The sequence below is a fragment of the Oncorhynchus masou genome, chromosome 13 (genome assembly GCF_036934945.1).
Source record: "Oncorhynchus masou masou isolate Uvic2021 chromosome 13, UVic_Omas_1.1, whole genome shotgun sequence".
NCBI lineage: Eukaryota > Metazoa > Chordata > Actinopteri > Salmoniformes > Salmonidae > Oncorhynchus > Oncorhynchus masou.
The window spans coordinates 37,938,881-37,953,650 of NC_088224.1; the positions used below are offsets into that span (position 1 = coordinate 37,938,881).

The window sequence follows — 14,770 nt, forward strand, 5'->3', positions numbered from 1 at the left end:
AAATGGAAAATAGTTCAGCCTATTTACTATGACATATTATGTTGGACCACACATTTTTACTTCTAGTGGTTACGGTTAGTTTTGGGAATGGATGATCCAGTCGAAGGTCGAAGGTCATCTGTCTAGACCAACGCGGTTATAGAGTATGTCCTTTTTCAGTGTTGTTCTCTAGGTGATTAGTGTTTGGGGCTGTCAATCGCCAAAGGAAATAACAGAATAGGTGTTATATAGGTGCACAGTTAGCGTATAAGTTACTTGTTTGCTAAATGATTGCTTTGCCTCGCCTATTTACATGTGGGGTGTTGAGCTATTTGAATACTGTGGAGTGAAATCATTCTAGAAAAATGGTACAAGATTTTGGACAATCTAACAAGATTTTGAAGCTTATTGAGCTTTCAGAATTATTACAGGTACTTCAAAAACTGAATTACTTTGCTGTTACGATGAAAAGCATACACTACCGTTCTACATTGTAGAATAATAGTGAAGTCATCACAACTATGAAATAACGCGTATGGAATCAAGTAGTAACCAAAAAAGGATTAAACAAATCGAAATATATTTTATATTTGAGATTCTTCAAATAGCCACCCTTTGCCTTGATGACAGCTTTGCTTACTAGTGGCATTCTCTCAACCAGCTTCACCTGGAATGCTTTTCCAACAGTCTTGAAGGAGTTCCCACACATGCTGAGCACTTGTTGGCTGCGTTTCCTTCACTCTGCGATCCGACTCAAGCCAAACCATCTCAATTTGCTTGAGGTCGGGGGATTGTTGAGGCCAGGTCATCTGATGCAGCGCTCCATCACTCTCCCTGGTAAAATAGCCCTTACACAGCGTGAAGGTGGGTCATTGTCCTAATGTCCCGTTGAAAAACAAATGATAGTCCCACTAAGCCAAAACCAGATGGGATGGCATTTCGCTGCAGAATGCTGTGGTAGCCATGCTGGTTAAGTGTGCCTTGAATTCTAAATTAATCACCCACAGTGTCACCAGCAAAGCACCCCCACACCATAACACCTCCTCCTCCATGCTTTACGGTGAGAAATACACATGCGGGGATCATCCGTTCACCCACACCAGGTCTCACAAAGACATGGCGGTTGGAACCAAAAATCTTCAATTTGGACTCCACACCAAATGACACATTTCCATTTGTCACATGTGCCGAACCCAGCAGGCGTAGACCTTACAGTGAAATGCTTACTTAATGCTTAATTATATCCCTCAAATATCCAATTTATGGTGGCCAATATTGAGAGCTTTTGTGAGGCCACCCTCATGTCTATGAAGTGATCTTTCCTGGTCGTGAAAAGCATGCAAACACTGTCTGTATAACTCTGATGACGTCACTAGAAATGTGTAGTTCTGACTATGTTAACGTTTGTTTTACAGTCCCTTGCAAGCGGTACACAGTTGTCAAGGGTTTTAAAGGAGCTGGTGGGTCTCCTTGCCACCAAGCAGGCAAATTGAACGCCTTGCACTTTATTGTGGCGTTTTATTGATAACAACCTGTAGTCAGATCAGATTGTGATGTCATGATCTGTGCCAAAAACTCCATCTCACTCCAACAGGCTGATATTCCATATATATATATATATTTTTTTTCTTCTTTTTTTTCACAAAAATGGCATTAATCATCATTTTCAAAATGTCAGTGTTATTTCAACCACATAGTGTAGAAATGTCTTCTTTTTTTTAACTGTAAAATTAAATTTTTTACTTGAGGTATTATTCTATTCCTTATACATTATTCATGTTAATATGACACCACATGGCGGATATTTTGATTGTTATTCAGCATGTCTTGAAGTAATGACAAGTCACAGGTGTGAAATGGCCCATTGTAAAGACCTAAAGGTGGGACAGAACTGCTCCAGTCCCTGTAATACACATTTCCAAAAGTCCGCACAAAACAGATATGGTTAGTATAGCACTTTAACACACAGTATACTGAACACTATCATACCAACATAATAGCTAAGCTAATATTTTACAACAATATAGTTAATACTAGTAAATGTTTGTTCCCGAAGACTCACTGTTGGACTGTTCTGCATAAAGTGCTGCCCTGAAAACATGGACCTTGACAGTATTGTCAGCTTCTGCCCAGATAAATGTGAAATTGCCTCGGTAGCAGTAGGTGAAATGGCAGTGTTGGCATGGGGAATAGACACACAGACATATACATACCCCTTTCATACACAGACCACAATCCCACATAATTACCGTGCGTGCATTTTTATACCAGCTTGTTCGTATATCTGAAATGGGTAGAGGGTAAATAAAATGGGAAAAATAAAAGCCACCTAAAGATTCCTGCATTTTCACAGACCCCGTAACCAAAATGCAGGTATGGTGTCTGTGTGAATGGTTCTCTGCTTCATTAAAGGTAAATCCATTAACACTTCCAATGTTTATCACCTCCCTAATTTGAAGTCTTCGGTCTGAATTGGGTAATAGAGAGGAGGGAGAGAGGTGAGAGTGTGCAGAGAGAGAAGCGGGAGAGAGAGAGTTTTTTTTAATGTTGTGTCTTGTCACTTTTGTTTTTTGTTTATTTCACTTGCTTTGGCAATGTCAACACATGTTTCCCATGCCAATAAAGCCATTTGAATGAGAGAGAGACAGAGAGAGAGACAGAGAGAGAGAGAGAGAGAGAGACAGAGACAGAGAGAGAGAGGGGGAGGGAGGGACAGAGAGAGACAGAGAGAGAGAGAGAGAGAGAGAGAGAGACAGAGAGAGAGACAGAGAGAGAGAGAGAAAGAGAGAGAGAGACAGAGAGAGAGAGAGAGAGGGAGGGACAGAGAGAGAGACAGAGGGAGAGAGAGAGAGAGAGAGAGAGGGAGGGAGGGAGGGACAGAGAGAGAGAGCGAGAGAGGGAGAGAGGGAGGGAGGGAGGGTAAATCTAGGTGTCCTACTGTGGCCTGATAAATGCACAGCCTTGCACTAACACTGAGGGGAAAGGGATGAGACGATGCCCAGGTTTAACATAGTAACTAACAACAAAGCATCTGAGGCTTCACCCCCTTGCACTGCTTTGAAGGGGCTTTGCAGACCTTTTCAGTGCCAACTGCAGAATAAAATCGACACAGGACAGCTTCTAAAATGGATTCTAAAAACTTGGATCGAATGCCAAATACTTCACTTTTCAAATACTTGACCTGCGTTTGATTGATTTTGAGTGCTACAACAGAACCGATAGAATAGTTTCCATCGTAAGTGCAAACTCCAAGCTGAATAAAGCACTGATACACATTTGCACAGGTCTGTAAGGTGTCAGAACTCGTTCCCAAATATTCAGGCAACATACTCTGTGATAAAGATTATGACATTCACAATTGGCTGTTGGGGGGGCCAGGGGGGAAGCGTTTCATGCCTGTTGAAACTTTTATCAATGCCGAACAATAAAGATAAAGAAATGATTGTGCATTTTATGCAGAGGATATTCAAAGATATCAAATTTGGCCATCAGTGCCACTTCCCTCCCTCACAAAAATAGTTGCGGCTCTACGTATTTATTGGGAACTCGTGGTCCACAGCCCCCTGGTGGTAGCCAGGTAGCAGTGCATCATCTGTCAAATCAATGGATTACAGATCAAGGTCTTTTGACTGGTGAAGGTGTGAATCCAATCCGAGTGTCCAACAGTCACCTCAACCTTTAACTATTTCTGGCCCAACGTGACATGCCACGGTGCAGGGTGATTGGTTTATCGCACCGATATGAAACCAGTGGAAATAGGCCAGATAAGTGGTAGTGTTGGTTCTACGGTGCAACCGAATGCATGACCTCCTGACTGCATATCTAAGTCTTTTTTGTTGTTGCATGTTTTCCATTGAAGAGGATTCAGCTACTTTTCACTATTTCTGCACATTGTGACTAGGATCTTAATTCCTGATCATTTAGGTTTTCACTTGTACTGTTTTGCTAGGAGTTCAAGTTGCATTGTCTCGTTAATACCAGAGGGTTGCATAGCATAGAATAGATGTGTTTTCACAAGATTTCTCCTCACATGGGGTCTAATATGACCTATAAAGTAATCATTGCATGGGCGCCGTTTAGAATATCAGTATTGTGCCACATTGTGTGCATCGAGGTACAAGGTTTGTTTGTTGGCATTCCTTGCAGCGAATAATGGCATTTCAAGCAACAAATCTTGTGTTATTTCATCGAGAGGTAATTGCGGGAACTTATCAAGGCACCAATGACCATTTGAACTCTTGAGGGTGAATCTGTACATCTGAATCTATATATCTGAATCTATATACTGCAGTAATATTACAGGTATTACTGCAGCAGCGACCCCCCCCCCCCAAGTTCTCGTTCCCATCCATCCCGATCTTTAACCCCGCCCCGATCTTGTGGGATCTGTGAAATCTCTCCCTCGGAGTCACAAGTCAGTTTACGTCCCATGGCCGAGAAAGGACGATCAACTCTCACTGTAACATTCTCCCTTTATCTACCAGAATTGCAAAGGCTTGTCATTTATTCCCAAATTCATTCTGGAACTGCACTGGCATCTTCACACCCAAATCTCTATTTTAACCCACAATCGATTCCTCGATTTCTTGATCCATTTCCATCTTGTGTCACTTGTGACGCACATTCTGGTTGGACTGCTCCAATTCCTTAACGAGATTTCAGATTCCCCCGGATTTCCAATTGGATCCTGATTAACTGGGTTCATCTCATTAGCTCTGACAAATGAATTCAACCCCCTTCATCCTCAACCCCTGCAAATCTCTCAGAAACCAGACAAAATTCAACCGCCCCATCAATACAGTCGGACAATAATATGATGATGTCTGATCATTTCTGACTGCTGCATCAGATGACTAGAAATTAAGGCTGCCATTGATAGACTGGATAAGAACCCAAACACCACTCGTTAGTGATGTGCACAGTAGAGCTTCCATGCAATTGGCTCAAAGTTGGTGATATAAATCATGAGCCAGTCCAGGTCAGCAAAATCAAATACGCTCTCCTTGCAGACGTTAATATTATACTGTTGAATGATGAGTGATTGAATGTGGAAGACATCAAATGTGTTCCTCTACCAGCTTTATGTAGTAGCCATTGACGTGGATGTTCTAACTATCAGTGTCTCTCTACCTTCTAATATTCTCACATTTAAACCTCCACCTGTTCCCTCTCTTCCTTCGTTCCTCCTCTCTTTACCTGCTCTTGACTTTTGACCTCATAACCTGATTTCCTCCTCCGATCGGTTTTACCTGCCTCCACTTGTCATGCTCCCTGCTCTCTCTGCTCTCTCTCTTTCCCTCTCTCTATTTCTATCTCCGGGCTTATCCCTTCATCCCTGATCTCCTTCATCCCTCCAATCCTCATCTGTTCCTCACAGGAGGAAGGGAGCGAGAGTTTTCACAGGATTGCCTGCAACCAGTTTGTGGATGAAAGCGTAAGAGGAACGAGAGAGAGATAATTATAGCAGGGCTGAGTATTGTGGGTCATAAAAAGCTGCTCCAAAGGGCTACTGAGGCGGAAAAGCCCCAAAATAAGAAGGATCACATTTTGTGTGGAAAAGGTGAGTGATTTTTGTCCACTTTGGTTGCAAATTCTTCTGGGCATTTACATGGAACTATGTGGAACTACATTGACTCCTCTGATGATTACCGCCATGGATCCACATAATCCTGGAAAGTATCCCATTACCTATCTCAGTGTTCTCATCCGTGATAAGATTTCACAGTTAAAAGAATGGAACTTCGTCTGATTTGCAGTACGGGCCAATGGATTGAATATGAGCCGAAAGAAACCGCTCAAGGGTCGGCCAATGACAGTCGAAGTAATTGGAGTTCTCAGTGGTACTCATTTCCATCGCAAAATGAACTCCAACGGCATGCCTGCAACAAGTGTGCTGTAGTCCGTGGAAAAGATATGGACTGATGTCTGTGCAAGTTGGAGAAAGAGAGAGGCGGAGAGAAGTAGGTAGTTACAGTGACATCGAGGGCTTTTCTTCTCAGAACCAGTCTCCTTTATTAGGTAACAGCAGGATGCACAATCATTAGCACCGTTGATTCCAGTATATTGATTCCAGTACATTGATTCCAGTATAAAAAAAATATCACGCCTGAGAGCAGCAAACTGCAGAACTTTCTTTCTCGGTTGTTTCTCACTTGACAAAATGATTTGTTTTGCAGGTGGCAATGTCTTACAGATAATAGTAATAATAATTCTATTGCTAATAGAATTGTGCACTTCTAGAGTACTTTTAGAGTAGAGGAATAGAGGCCTGTCTGTGCACTTCTAGAGTACTTTTAGAGTAGAGGAATAGAGGCCTGTCTGTGCACTTCTAGAGTACTTTTAGAGTAGAGGAATAGAGGCCTGTCTGTGCACTTCTAGAGTACTTTTAGAGTAGAGGAATAGAGGCCTGTCTGTGCACTTCTAGAGTACTTTTAGAGTAGAGGAATAGAGGCCTGTCTGTGCACTTCTAGAGTACTTTTAGAGTAGAGGAATAGAGGCCTGTCTGTGCATTTGTGCAGATATATATTCAAAGGAAATGACCAAACAGGAAACTGACGAAAACTCAAATGTATACCTGATAGGCCCCTATCTTTGCCTATTCTTGCCCCCTCTATCCTCTCTGCCCATCCCCCTCACTCCCCCTTTCTGATCCAGAGGTGAAGAGCGGTCTGTAATCGGATGACAGGAGATTTGACTGGAAAAGCCTCCCTTAAGTTCTGGGGCTTTAAAGCTCTTTTCCCACTGGGCACAGACATCTTTTCAACATCTAGTTTTGATGTACATTTGATTGAGTTGTGAACTAACGTGAATTCAACAAGAAATCCAAATCATTTTTTACCTTATCATTGGATTTAGGTTGAAAGTTGGGTGAAAAAAAGACAGAAATTCCAGAAATTCCTTTACGTTGATGACTTTTTGCAAAGTTTGCAGTTTTGCACGTTGATTCAACTTCATCACGTTTTTTTTTTTTTTTTTTTTTTTTTTTTTGATGACGTGGAAACAACGTTGATTTAACCAGTTTGAGCCCAGTGGGTTGTGCCCACCCCTCCTCGCACACTGTCTCCCTGGCTCTTGTCCTAGGTCAAACTACTGAACGACCTATGCTTTGTCAACACGTGAACAATTGTTTCTGTGAAAGTAATATGTTTTTTTAACACCGTATTTGCAGGGATGTGTGCTGTAGTTAGTTGGACACATTTTTTAAAAACAATTTAGAAAGTGGTGTGCGTTGGTAATTGGCCTCCAAATACGAAAACGTCAGCATCCAATTATGAGTATTAAGGCCATAGACAGCTATGCACTAATTACGTCTTGATCATTAAATATTCTCTCTTAAAAGGCATTGAAAGTCAGAGTGAGAGCTGACAGAAGAAGGTTCGTGGCAAATTGTCTCTTAAACTTGTTTTAATTGTAACAAAACATTTAAATAATCGAAGTCATGAATAGGAAAATTAAAGTAATAAAGTAAAGTTGCCATGTTGTAAAGTTGTGGTAAAACAGTCATTCTAAAAAATAAAATAAAAAGACAAGTACTCTCGAAAAACACAGGCAACACTTCTGTAATGACCTATAAAAACCAAAATGGCTGTCTGTGTCACAGAAAAGACAGTCAGTAATTTAGCCCTAATCTTCAGATAGGTGAAGGTAGAGCATGGATATATCACTATTAGACAGCGGATGTTGGATTATACCTCGTACCATACTCAAGAAGGCCAAGCTAGGCTCTGGCACCAGACTAGATGACGAAAGCACCTGAGCGATTTAGTTTAGGGGGTCAGAGGCCATGGGTGGGGTGGGAGGGGTTACAGGAACCTACAGTTACGTTCTCCTCAACAGGTACCACTGTACCACTATGTTACATATTTGAGAACGTTAATTCTTAGTTCTATTTAAGGTCTTCCTTATATTATTGTGTTCTACATTGTATTAATTGTACAGTAACGACAGCATTTTTGCCAAGCCCTGATTTGCATAAATATGTTTGTAATCATATAATCCTTTTCTCTTTCTCCCTATCTTCTAGTCTGCTAGTTTCTTTCTCCGGCGGTAACAGCCCCTATCAGCCGTTGCCATGGGTGAAATGGACACGTTGAAAAAGGAGGCCGATGGCCTGAAGAGCCAGATTGAAGTGAGTCTTCCTGTCACAGCATGCATTGATGTTGGGGTCACCATGACAATAGACATACTCATCAAGCACATTTCTGTGACGATATTCAATATCACCTCCAGTCTAAAAAAGGGCTCATCATCAGATAAATAACTTGGAAGCACAGTACCAATAATGCACAATAATTGATGTACGTATAGCCTACATAGAGTTTCCTCCACATACCAAAACTGGTACTGAGCTAAAGTTATGCTAAGACATTTTAAGCTGTGTCTGGTTCCTGAAAAATTGAAAAACACCAGAAGTATGGAGAACATTCAATATATATATGCTTATTTTTCTACAACTATTTTACTCTTCACTAATCTTATTCCTCTCCTATATGTATCTCCCCCTCACACCACTAGGCTGCCCGCAAGGCGGTCAATGACACCACCATGGCTGCCGTAGCATCTGGTGTGGCGGCTGCACCCCGTGTCCAGCTGAAGAACAGAAAGACATTGAAGGGCCACTTGGCCAAAATCTACGGCTTGCACTGGTCTGCTGATAACAGGCGAGAAGGACTTCTTGTCCAGATAGCTGAGAATCAGGATAGCGTCAGGGACAGTCTAGCTCACCACAGACACCCCACCACTACCACGAGCCAGTCTGATATAGGGGCTTATGAACAACATAGAGAAGGTCTACTTTGCGCAAGGTAGAGAAGGTCGATAAGAGGTGTTGTCTGATGCACCGCTGAACCCAAGTGGACTCAGATATTGAAAAGTCCCATTGTTTAATGTGTCCACTCTAACATGCAAGTGTTATGGGGTTCGGTGAAAAGGCTTTTCAAAGGCCTTCATTGTTTCAAATGTTGCATTAAACCAGATTCATACTGGATCTCGTGCCTGAACCCGGTTCAAACAGAATTTGATAGACTGACTGACCACTTGTTTCACTCTCTTTCTCTCTCCAACAGGCACATGGTCAGTGCCTCACAAGATGGCAAGCTTCTTATTTGGGACACCTACACCGGCAACAAGGCAAGGGCTGATCACTGTTCAGTCATCATTTTCACAGTTCTAACTGTTTTCATAATATTGCATAGGACTTACATCGAGAGCTTTCCACTTGGTTTACAGTGTATGGAGTAGATCCCTCCTTCAACCACCGATGTGTAGAAGGAGTATCGACTTCTGTTTCAGATTGTCTTGACTTTGACTACACACTCTACGAATGTATTTATATGGTAAAAGTCAGCTAGCTTGGTATATTATGTATTCTAACCTTTAGACAAAGCGAACTAGAAAGTGAGTGGTTAAGCGTTCTTCTCCCTGCCCTCCAGGTATATGCCGTCCCCCTCAAGTCCTCCTGGGTGATGAGTTGCTCCATGGCCCCTTCTGGCAATCTGGTGGCCAGTGGAGGTCTGGATAACATGTGCACCATCGTCAACATCAAGGGTGCCACGCCAAAGACCCTAAGGGAGCTGGATGCACATGAAGGTAGCTACCCTGCTTCACCCGTGTTATGGTTTACTCTGTGACCAACTGGGTTACGATCAACTCTGTGACCAACTGGGTTATGGTCAACTCTGTGACCAACTGGGTTATGGTTAACTCTGTGACCAACTGGGTTATGGTTAACTCTGTGACCAACTGGGTTATGGTCAACTCTGTGACCAACTGGGTTATTTATGGTCAACTCTGTGACCAACTGGGTTATGGTCAACTCTGTGACCAACTGGGTTATGGTCAACTCCTTTGACCAACTGGGTTATGGTCAACTCTGTGACCAACTGGGTTATGGTCAACTCTGTGAGCAACTGGGTTATGGTCAACTCTGTGACCAACTGGGTTATGGTCAACTCTGTGAGCAACTGGGTTATGGTCAACTCTGTGAGCAACTGGGTTATGGTCAACTCCGTGACCAACTGGGTTATGGTCAACTCTGTGACCAACTGGGTTATGGTCAACTCTGTGACCAACTGGGTTATGGTCAACTCTGTGAGCAACTACAATTCAGAGAATTCATTAAAACGGTGTTCATAAATTGGATGTCCTAAAAATATGTAGGAAATAAGTAGAACAAACAATAAAATCTCTGTCCGTCTCCTTCCATCTCAGGCTACCTTTCCCATAGCCGCTTCCTGAACGACACTGAGATCCTCACAGCATCAGGTGACACCACTTGTTGCCTGTGGGATCTGGAGACTGGCAAGCAGAAGGTGATCTACAAGAGCCACGTGGGTGACTGTATGTGCCTGGCCTTGTCACCAGACCAGAACACTTTCATCTCAGGGGCCTGTGACTCCAGCGCCAAGCTGTGGGACATAAGAGATGGTGGCTGCAAGCAGACCTTCATTGGCCACACGAGTGACATTAATGCCATTGCGGTGAGCACATAAATCCTGGTCAGAATGACTCTTCTTTCTCTAAAAATGTTAGTGACCTTAACCCAACAACTAGCGACCTCATCAAGGTGTTGGGTTGCAGTTACAAGATCCTGTGCTCAATCTCCAGTTGAGACTACCCCCCCCCCGACTACAATATAAGCAAGACATGAGCAGTGCGATCCAAAATCAAAACATAGTTTAGCATCACAACACCAGCTCTTTCTATGGAGTCTGTACTCTGCAAACTCAGTCAACTCAGCAGGCAACTTACCTTCAAGCTAGCTCAGTAAATGTCAAAACAAAAAACAAAACATGCTGAAATAGCCCTCTCCTCTTCTTTTTTTCCCCCTACCCCAGTTCTACCCTAGTGGCACTGCAGTTATCACGGGATCCGATGACTGCACCCTCAAAATGTATGACCTCCGTGCCGACCAGGAGGTCAATGGCTACCAGGACGCTGCGTTGAATGCAGGCGTCACGTCAGTCTCCCTCTCCAGCTCTGGACGCCTCATCTTCGCCGGCTACGACAACTTCAACTGCAACATCTGGGATTCCCTGAAGGCCGAGAAAGTTGGTGAGTAAAAGTGGGAGAGAAAAGAGCAGGAGAGAGGGGAGGGGACTGAGGGGATATGTGGGGGAAAAAAGAGAGTAGAGGCAGAGAGAACCGAAGGGAGAACAGTCAATGTAAACAGATGGAGGCAGACCAAGTGATAGATGGCATAAGTGGGTGGTTGAAACAGAGGCAATGAAAGGGAGAAAGTGGATTGTTTAAAAAAAAAGTCTGGATGAGATGTTTGTGGAGGCAGTCAATTAAAGAAATACAGGTGAAAAAGGAATATAAACTAGAACTGCATCATTTGCATCAGTGTGTATGACTTCTTCTCTCATCTCTCTCTCTCTCTCTCTCTCTCTCTCTCTCTCTCTCTCTCTCTCTCTCTCCCCCTCTCTCTCTCTCTCTCTCTCCTCTCTCTCTCTCTCTCTCTCTCTCTCTCTCTCTCTCTCTCTCTCTCTCTCTCCCCTCTCTCTCTCTCTCTCTCTCTCTCTCTCTCTCTCCCTCTCTCTCTCTCTCTCTCTCTCTCTCTCTCTCTCTCTCTCTCTCTCTCTCTCTCTCTCTCTCTCTCTCCCCCCCCTCTCACTCTCTCCCTCTCCCTCTCCCTGTCTCTCTCTCTCTCTCTCTCTCTCCCTCTCTCTCTCTCTCTCTCTCTCTCTCTCTCAGGTGTTCTATCTGGTCATGACAACAGAGTGAGCTGCATTGGGGTGCCAGATGATGGCTTGGGTATCTGCACAGGATCCTGGGATAGCTTCCTGAAGATCTGGAACTGAGCTGGTGCTCCAGAGGCGACATTAGGAGAGGGAGAGGGGGGATGGATGGAACTCGAGGAGGAGAGGAGAAGGGGGGAATCACAAGCCTGAGAAATAAGGATGCTCATTTTGGGATTGGGGAGATACCAGGAGGAGGATGTTTGCCGTACCATTTCACGTCATTTATAACCGCTAGATCTTCCCTTCTCTTGCTCCCTCTTTCTCAGCTATGTGTGCAAATGTGGGAGGTGGTGAATGGGACTTCATAGCACTTGCTGCATAAATGGCATCGACAACAGCACAAGATGCAGTCCCGCTACATGTACACAGTTATGGTTGACACTATCAATATCTAGACAATGACAAACACCAAAAAAATAGGATATTTGAAGTCATTACATGAAATAACAAATTAATAAAATAAAACAAATGCTCTACTTGTGTCTAAGGTGAGAAATATAATGCACATCAGTAATGATTTAGTATTACGGATACATTTTTATTGTTTTGAGATCTTTGATTAATAAAGCCCGCAGGTAGTAGCTGAAAGTTGATATGTACATTTATTTACATTTAGGTATTTAATTAGAGTGCATAGTTGATGTACAGTGTGATTTCTGTTTGGTCATACATATCCGATGTATGTGTCCCACAGGAATATGACTATCGCCATTTTGGACCTATGATGACACATGCTAACCAGCAGCACCCTCTGACTTTGCCCCAAAATGGCTGCAATCACCAGGCAAATCCATGATGTAAAAACAAAATGCAACGCCTGTATTATACTTCAGGGAAAAGCGTTGTTGAGGTGTTACATATCAGATACCAATACATTCCCTCCCAACTGCATTTTGTAGCACATTTACACATCTGCACTATCTCTGCAAAAAAAAAATGGATTGCTTGTTGAAAAACCTTTCTAATAAACATTGACTTCTGCATTAACACCATGTCTGTGTGTTTGTGCTTTGACGGTCAACCATTTAGAAAGAAGTTTGTCTCAGTTTGTCATCTGCAAACCTCTTGCTGGAGGACTTATTATAAAAAAAACATGCCCGGGGCATTAATCGAGTCCCATCATTGTCCTCCAAGAGTTGCTGAATTGTCTCTTCACTAAAGTCTGGTTTATTGCAAGGTATATGTAGAACAGGGTTTCCATTATGTAAATGTGGCATGGGACATTTGACTGGCAGCATTTCAATTTACCGGACCCATGTGCATTTGGTGAGTAACGTGATTAGTGTGTCCACCCACGGTGCTCAGAATGACAGAAATCACATTTAGATTATGATAATTACTCTTAACAGAACAGCCAAGTCGAGGATGCAACGACGAGTGTCCTTACCGTGAACTTTGAAGATGTTAGAATCAGTGGAGGCGCCTCAGAGGAGGAAGGGGAGGACCATCCTAATCATTAAATTTCATTAAAATGTTAAAACATTTAAAAAGTTATTATTTTTTAGATAAAACTATACTATATGATGCGTTGTGTTTTGAAGTCCACAAGTGAAGGGAAAAGGTGAGAGGAGGAGAGCGCAGAGATGCGAGAAGGAATACAATGTGGCTGCTATGAAAGTGTACTGTGTTTATGCGTGATCAGGGGTGTATTCATTCTGCCGATTCTGTTGAAAAACATTTCTAAAATGGAAGCAAACGGAATGAAACGGGGATAAACATACCTGCATTTGTCCAATAGAAACTCTCATTTGCTACTGTTGGACTAATGATTACACCCTAGATCAGTGAGATGCAGGCAAGAGTGTGCAAGGAGGTATTGAATGTGTCACTGTCACCTCCAATTTTTCTCTCGACCTGTGTGCACCTACGTTGTAAACATTCATTCATAGGCTAGGTTGTAGCTACCTCATGATGGGTATAGGGAAAATTAGAGTATCATGTAGTAGCCTAAACATATCCATATTACATTGAACTGGGTGAATGGAATATGAATGACAGCCATCCAATATACTGTAATAGAAATAAGGCCATGCTCATGAAAAAAAAGTGTCCTCCCTCATCTTAAACAGCACTGACCGCCACTGGTTAGAGTAACTTTTCCTCAGCCAACAAGAGGATTAAAGAAAAGCATTGTGTGAGTTTGAGGTTTGGAGAAGCACTTTTGTCCGTATAATAGGCCAATGAGACGGGAAGACAAATATAATATGACGTCCATCTAAACTGTCCAAATACAAACTTTTAACTGGCACTGAACCAACAATGATAATGAGTGAATATGCACAGTGCCCACTCACCAGACCACTGGGCGTGAGCCAGGTTCCCCGGTCTGGCTCACAAAACAAAAGTGATGTAGGTTAAGCACGTGAAGTAATGAGCAGGGTTCTGTGTATTCATGTCCAAAAGTGATTGATTTGGATAAAAGCACTTTATCTGCCTTCCCAATAAAAACGAGTTTGTACGTTTCTGAACAGTGCAACGTACTGCATTGTTGACAATATGACCGAGTAGGGAGCGCCTCCCTCACCGTTTTCGCCCCGTCATGTGACTGGCCATAGCCCAGTTCAACTGTGGGCAGTTTAATCGAATTCCCTCACTGTTGTTGTAAGAGTCGAATAGGGCGGTTGCTTAGAGAAAAGCCAGGAGGAGATCTACTATTGGAGGTATTAATGTTATTGTGGAGAATTGAGAGACTGGGTGACGTAGTGAAATTCTTCAGGGTCCCAGAACATTCGGGTGTGGAAGGGAATAAAATTGTAGACCAGTTAGTCAAAAGAGCTTTGAGTCGAGATATAATTGTTCCACTGGGTAGAGGTGAGGTGAAATCAAATCAACATAAAATCATCATCATTTTATTGGTCACATACACGTGTTTAGCAGATGTTATTGCGGGTGTAGCGAAATGCTTGTGTTTCTAGCTCTAACAGTAATATCTAACAATTAATATCTAACAATTAATATCTAACAATTTCACAACAATACACACAAAGGTATAGGTCGGCAGGCAGGCTCAGGCAGAGTGGTCAGGCAGGCGGGCTCAGAGTCAGGACAGG

The 14,770-nt window shown here is 42.8% G+C and overlaps 1 protein-coding gene across 3 annotated transcripts; it reads left to right on the top strand.

The window, feature by feature from the left end:
• Window positions 1-8,050: 8,050 nt before the first annotated feature.
• On the top strand, window positions 8,051-11,780 carry LOC135552252 (guanine nucleotide-binding protein G(I)/G(S)/G(T) subunit beta-3-like). Of its 3 annotated transcripts, none has more exons than XM_064983763.1 (7): window positions 8,051-8,107; window positions 8,494-8,645; window positions 9,036-9,108; window positions 9,411-9,567; window positions 10,189-10,457; window positions 10,815-11,031; window positions 11,674-11,780. In XM_064983763.1, the coding sequence occupies exons 1-7, from the start codon at window positions 8,051-8,053 to the stop codon at window positions 11,778-11,780; spliced, it is 1,032 nt and encodes a 343-aa protein (XP_064839835.1). The 3 variants fall into 3 exon arrangements, with proteins under 3 accessions (XP_064839835.1, XP_064839834.1, XP_064839836.1); XM_064983762.1 differs by having other exon boundaries at window positions 8,494-8,639; window positions 9,030-9,108; XM_064983764.1 differs by having other exon boundaries at window positions 8,494-8,639; window positions 9,045-9,108.
• Window positions 11,781-14,770: the final 2,990 nt, after the last annotated feature.

Coding starts and splice junctions, on each gene's coding strand:
- LOC135552252 (XM_064983763.1), top strand. CDS start 8,051: ATGGGTGAAATGGACACGTTGAAAAAGGAGGCCGATGGCCTGAAGAGC. Junction 8,646..9,035: donor TCTGCTGATAACAGGCGAGA/AGGACTTCTTGT, acceptor CTCTCTTTCTCT/CTCCAACAGGCACATGGTCA. Junction 11,032..11,673: donor CCTGAAGGCCGAGAAAGTTG/GTGAGTAAAAGT, acceptor TCTCTCTCTCAG/GTGTTCTATCTGGTCATGAC.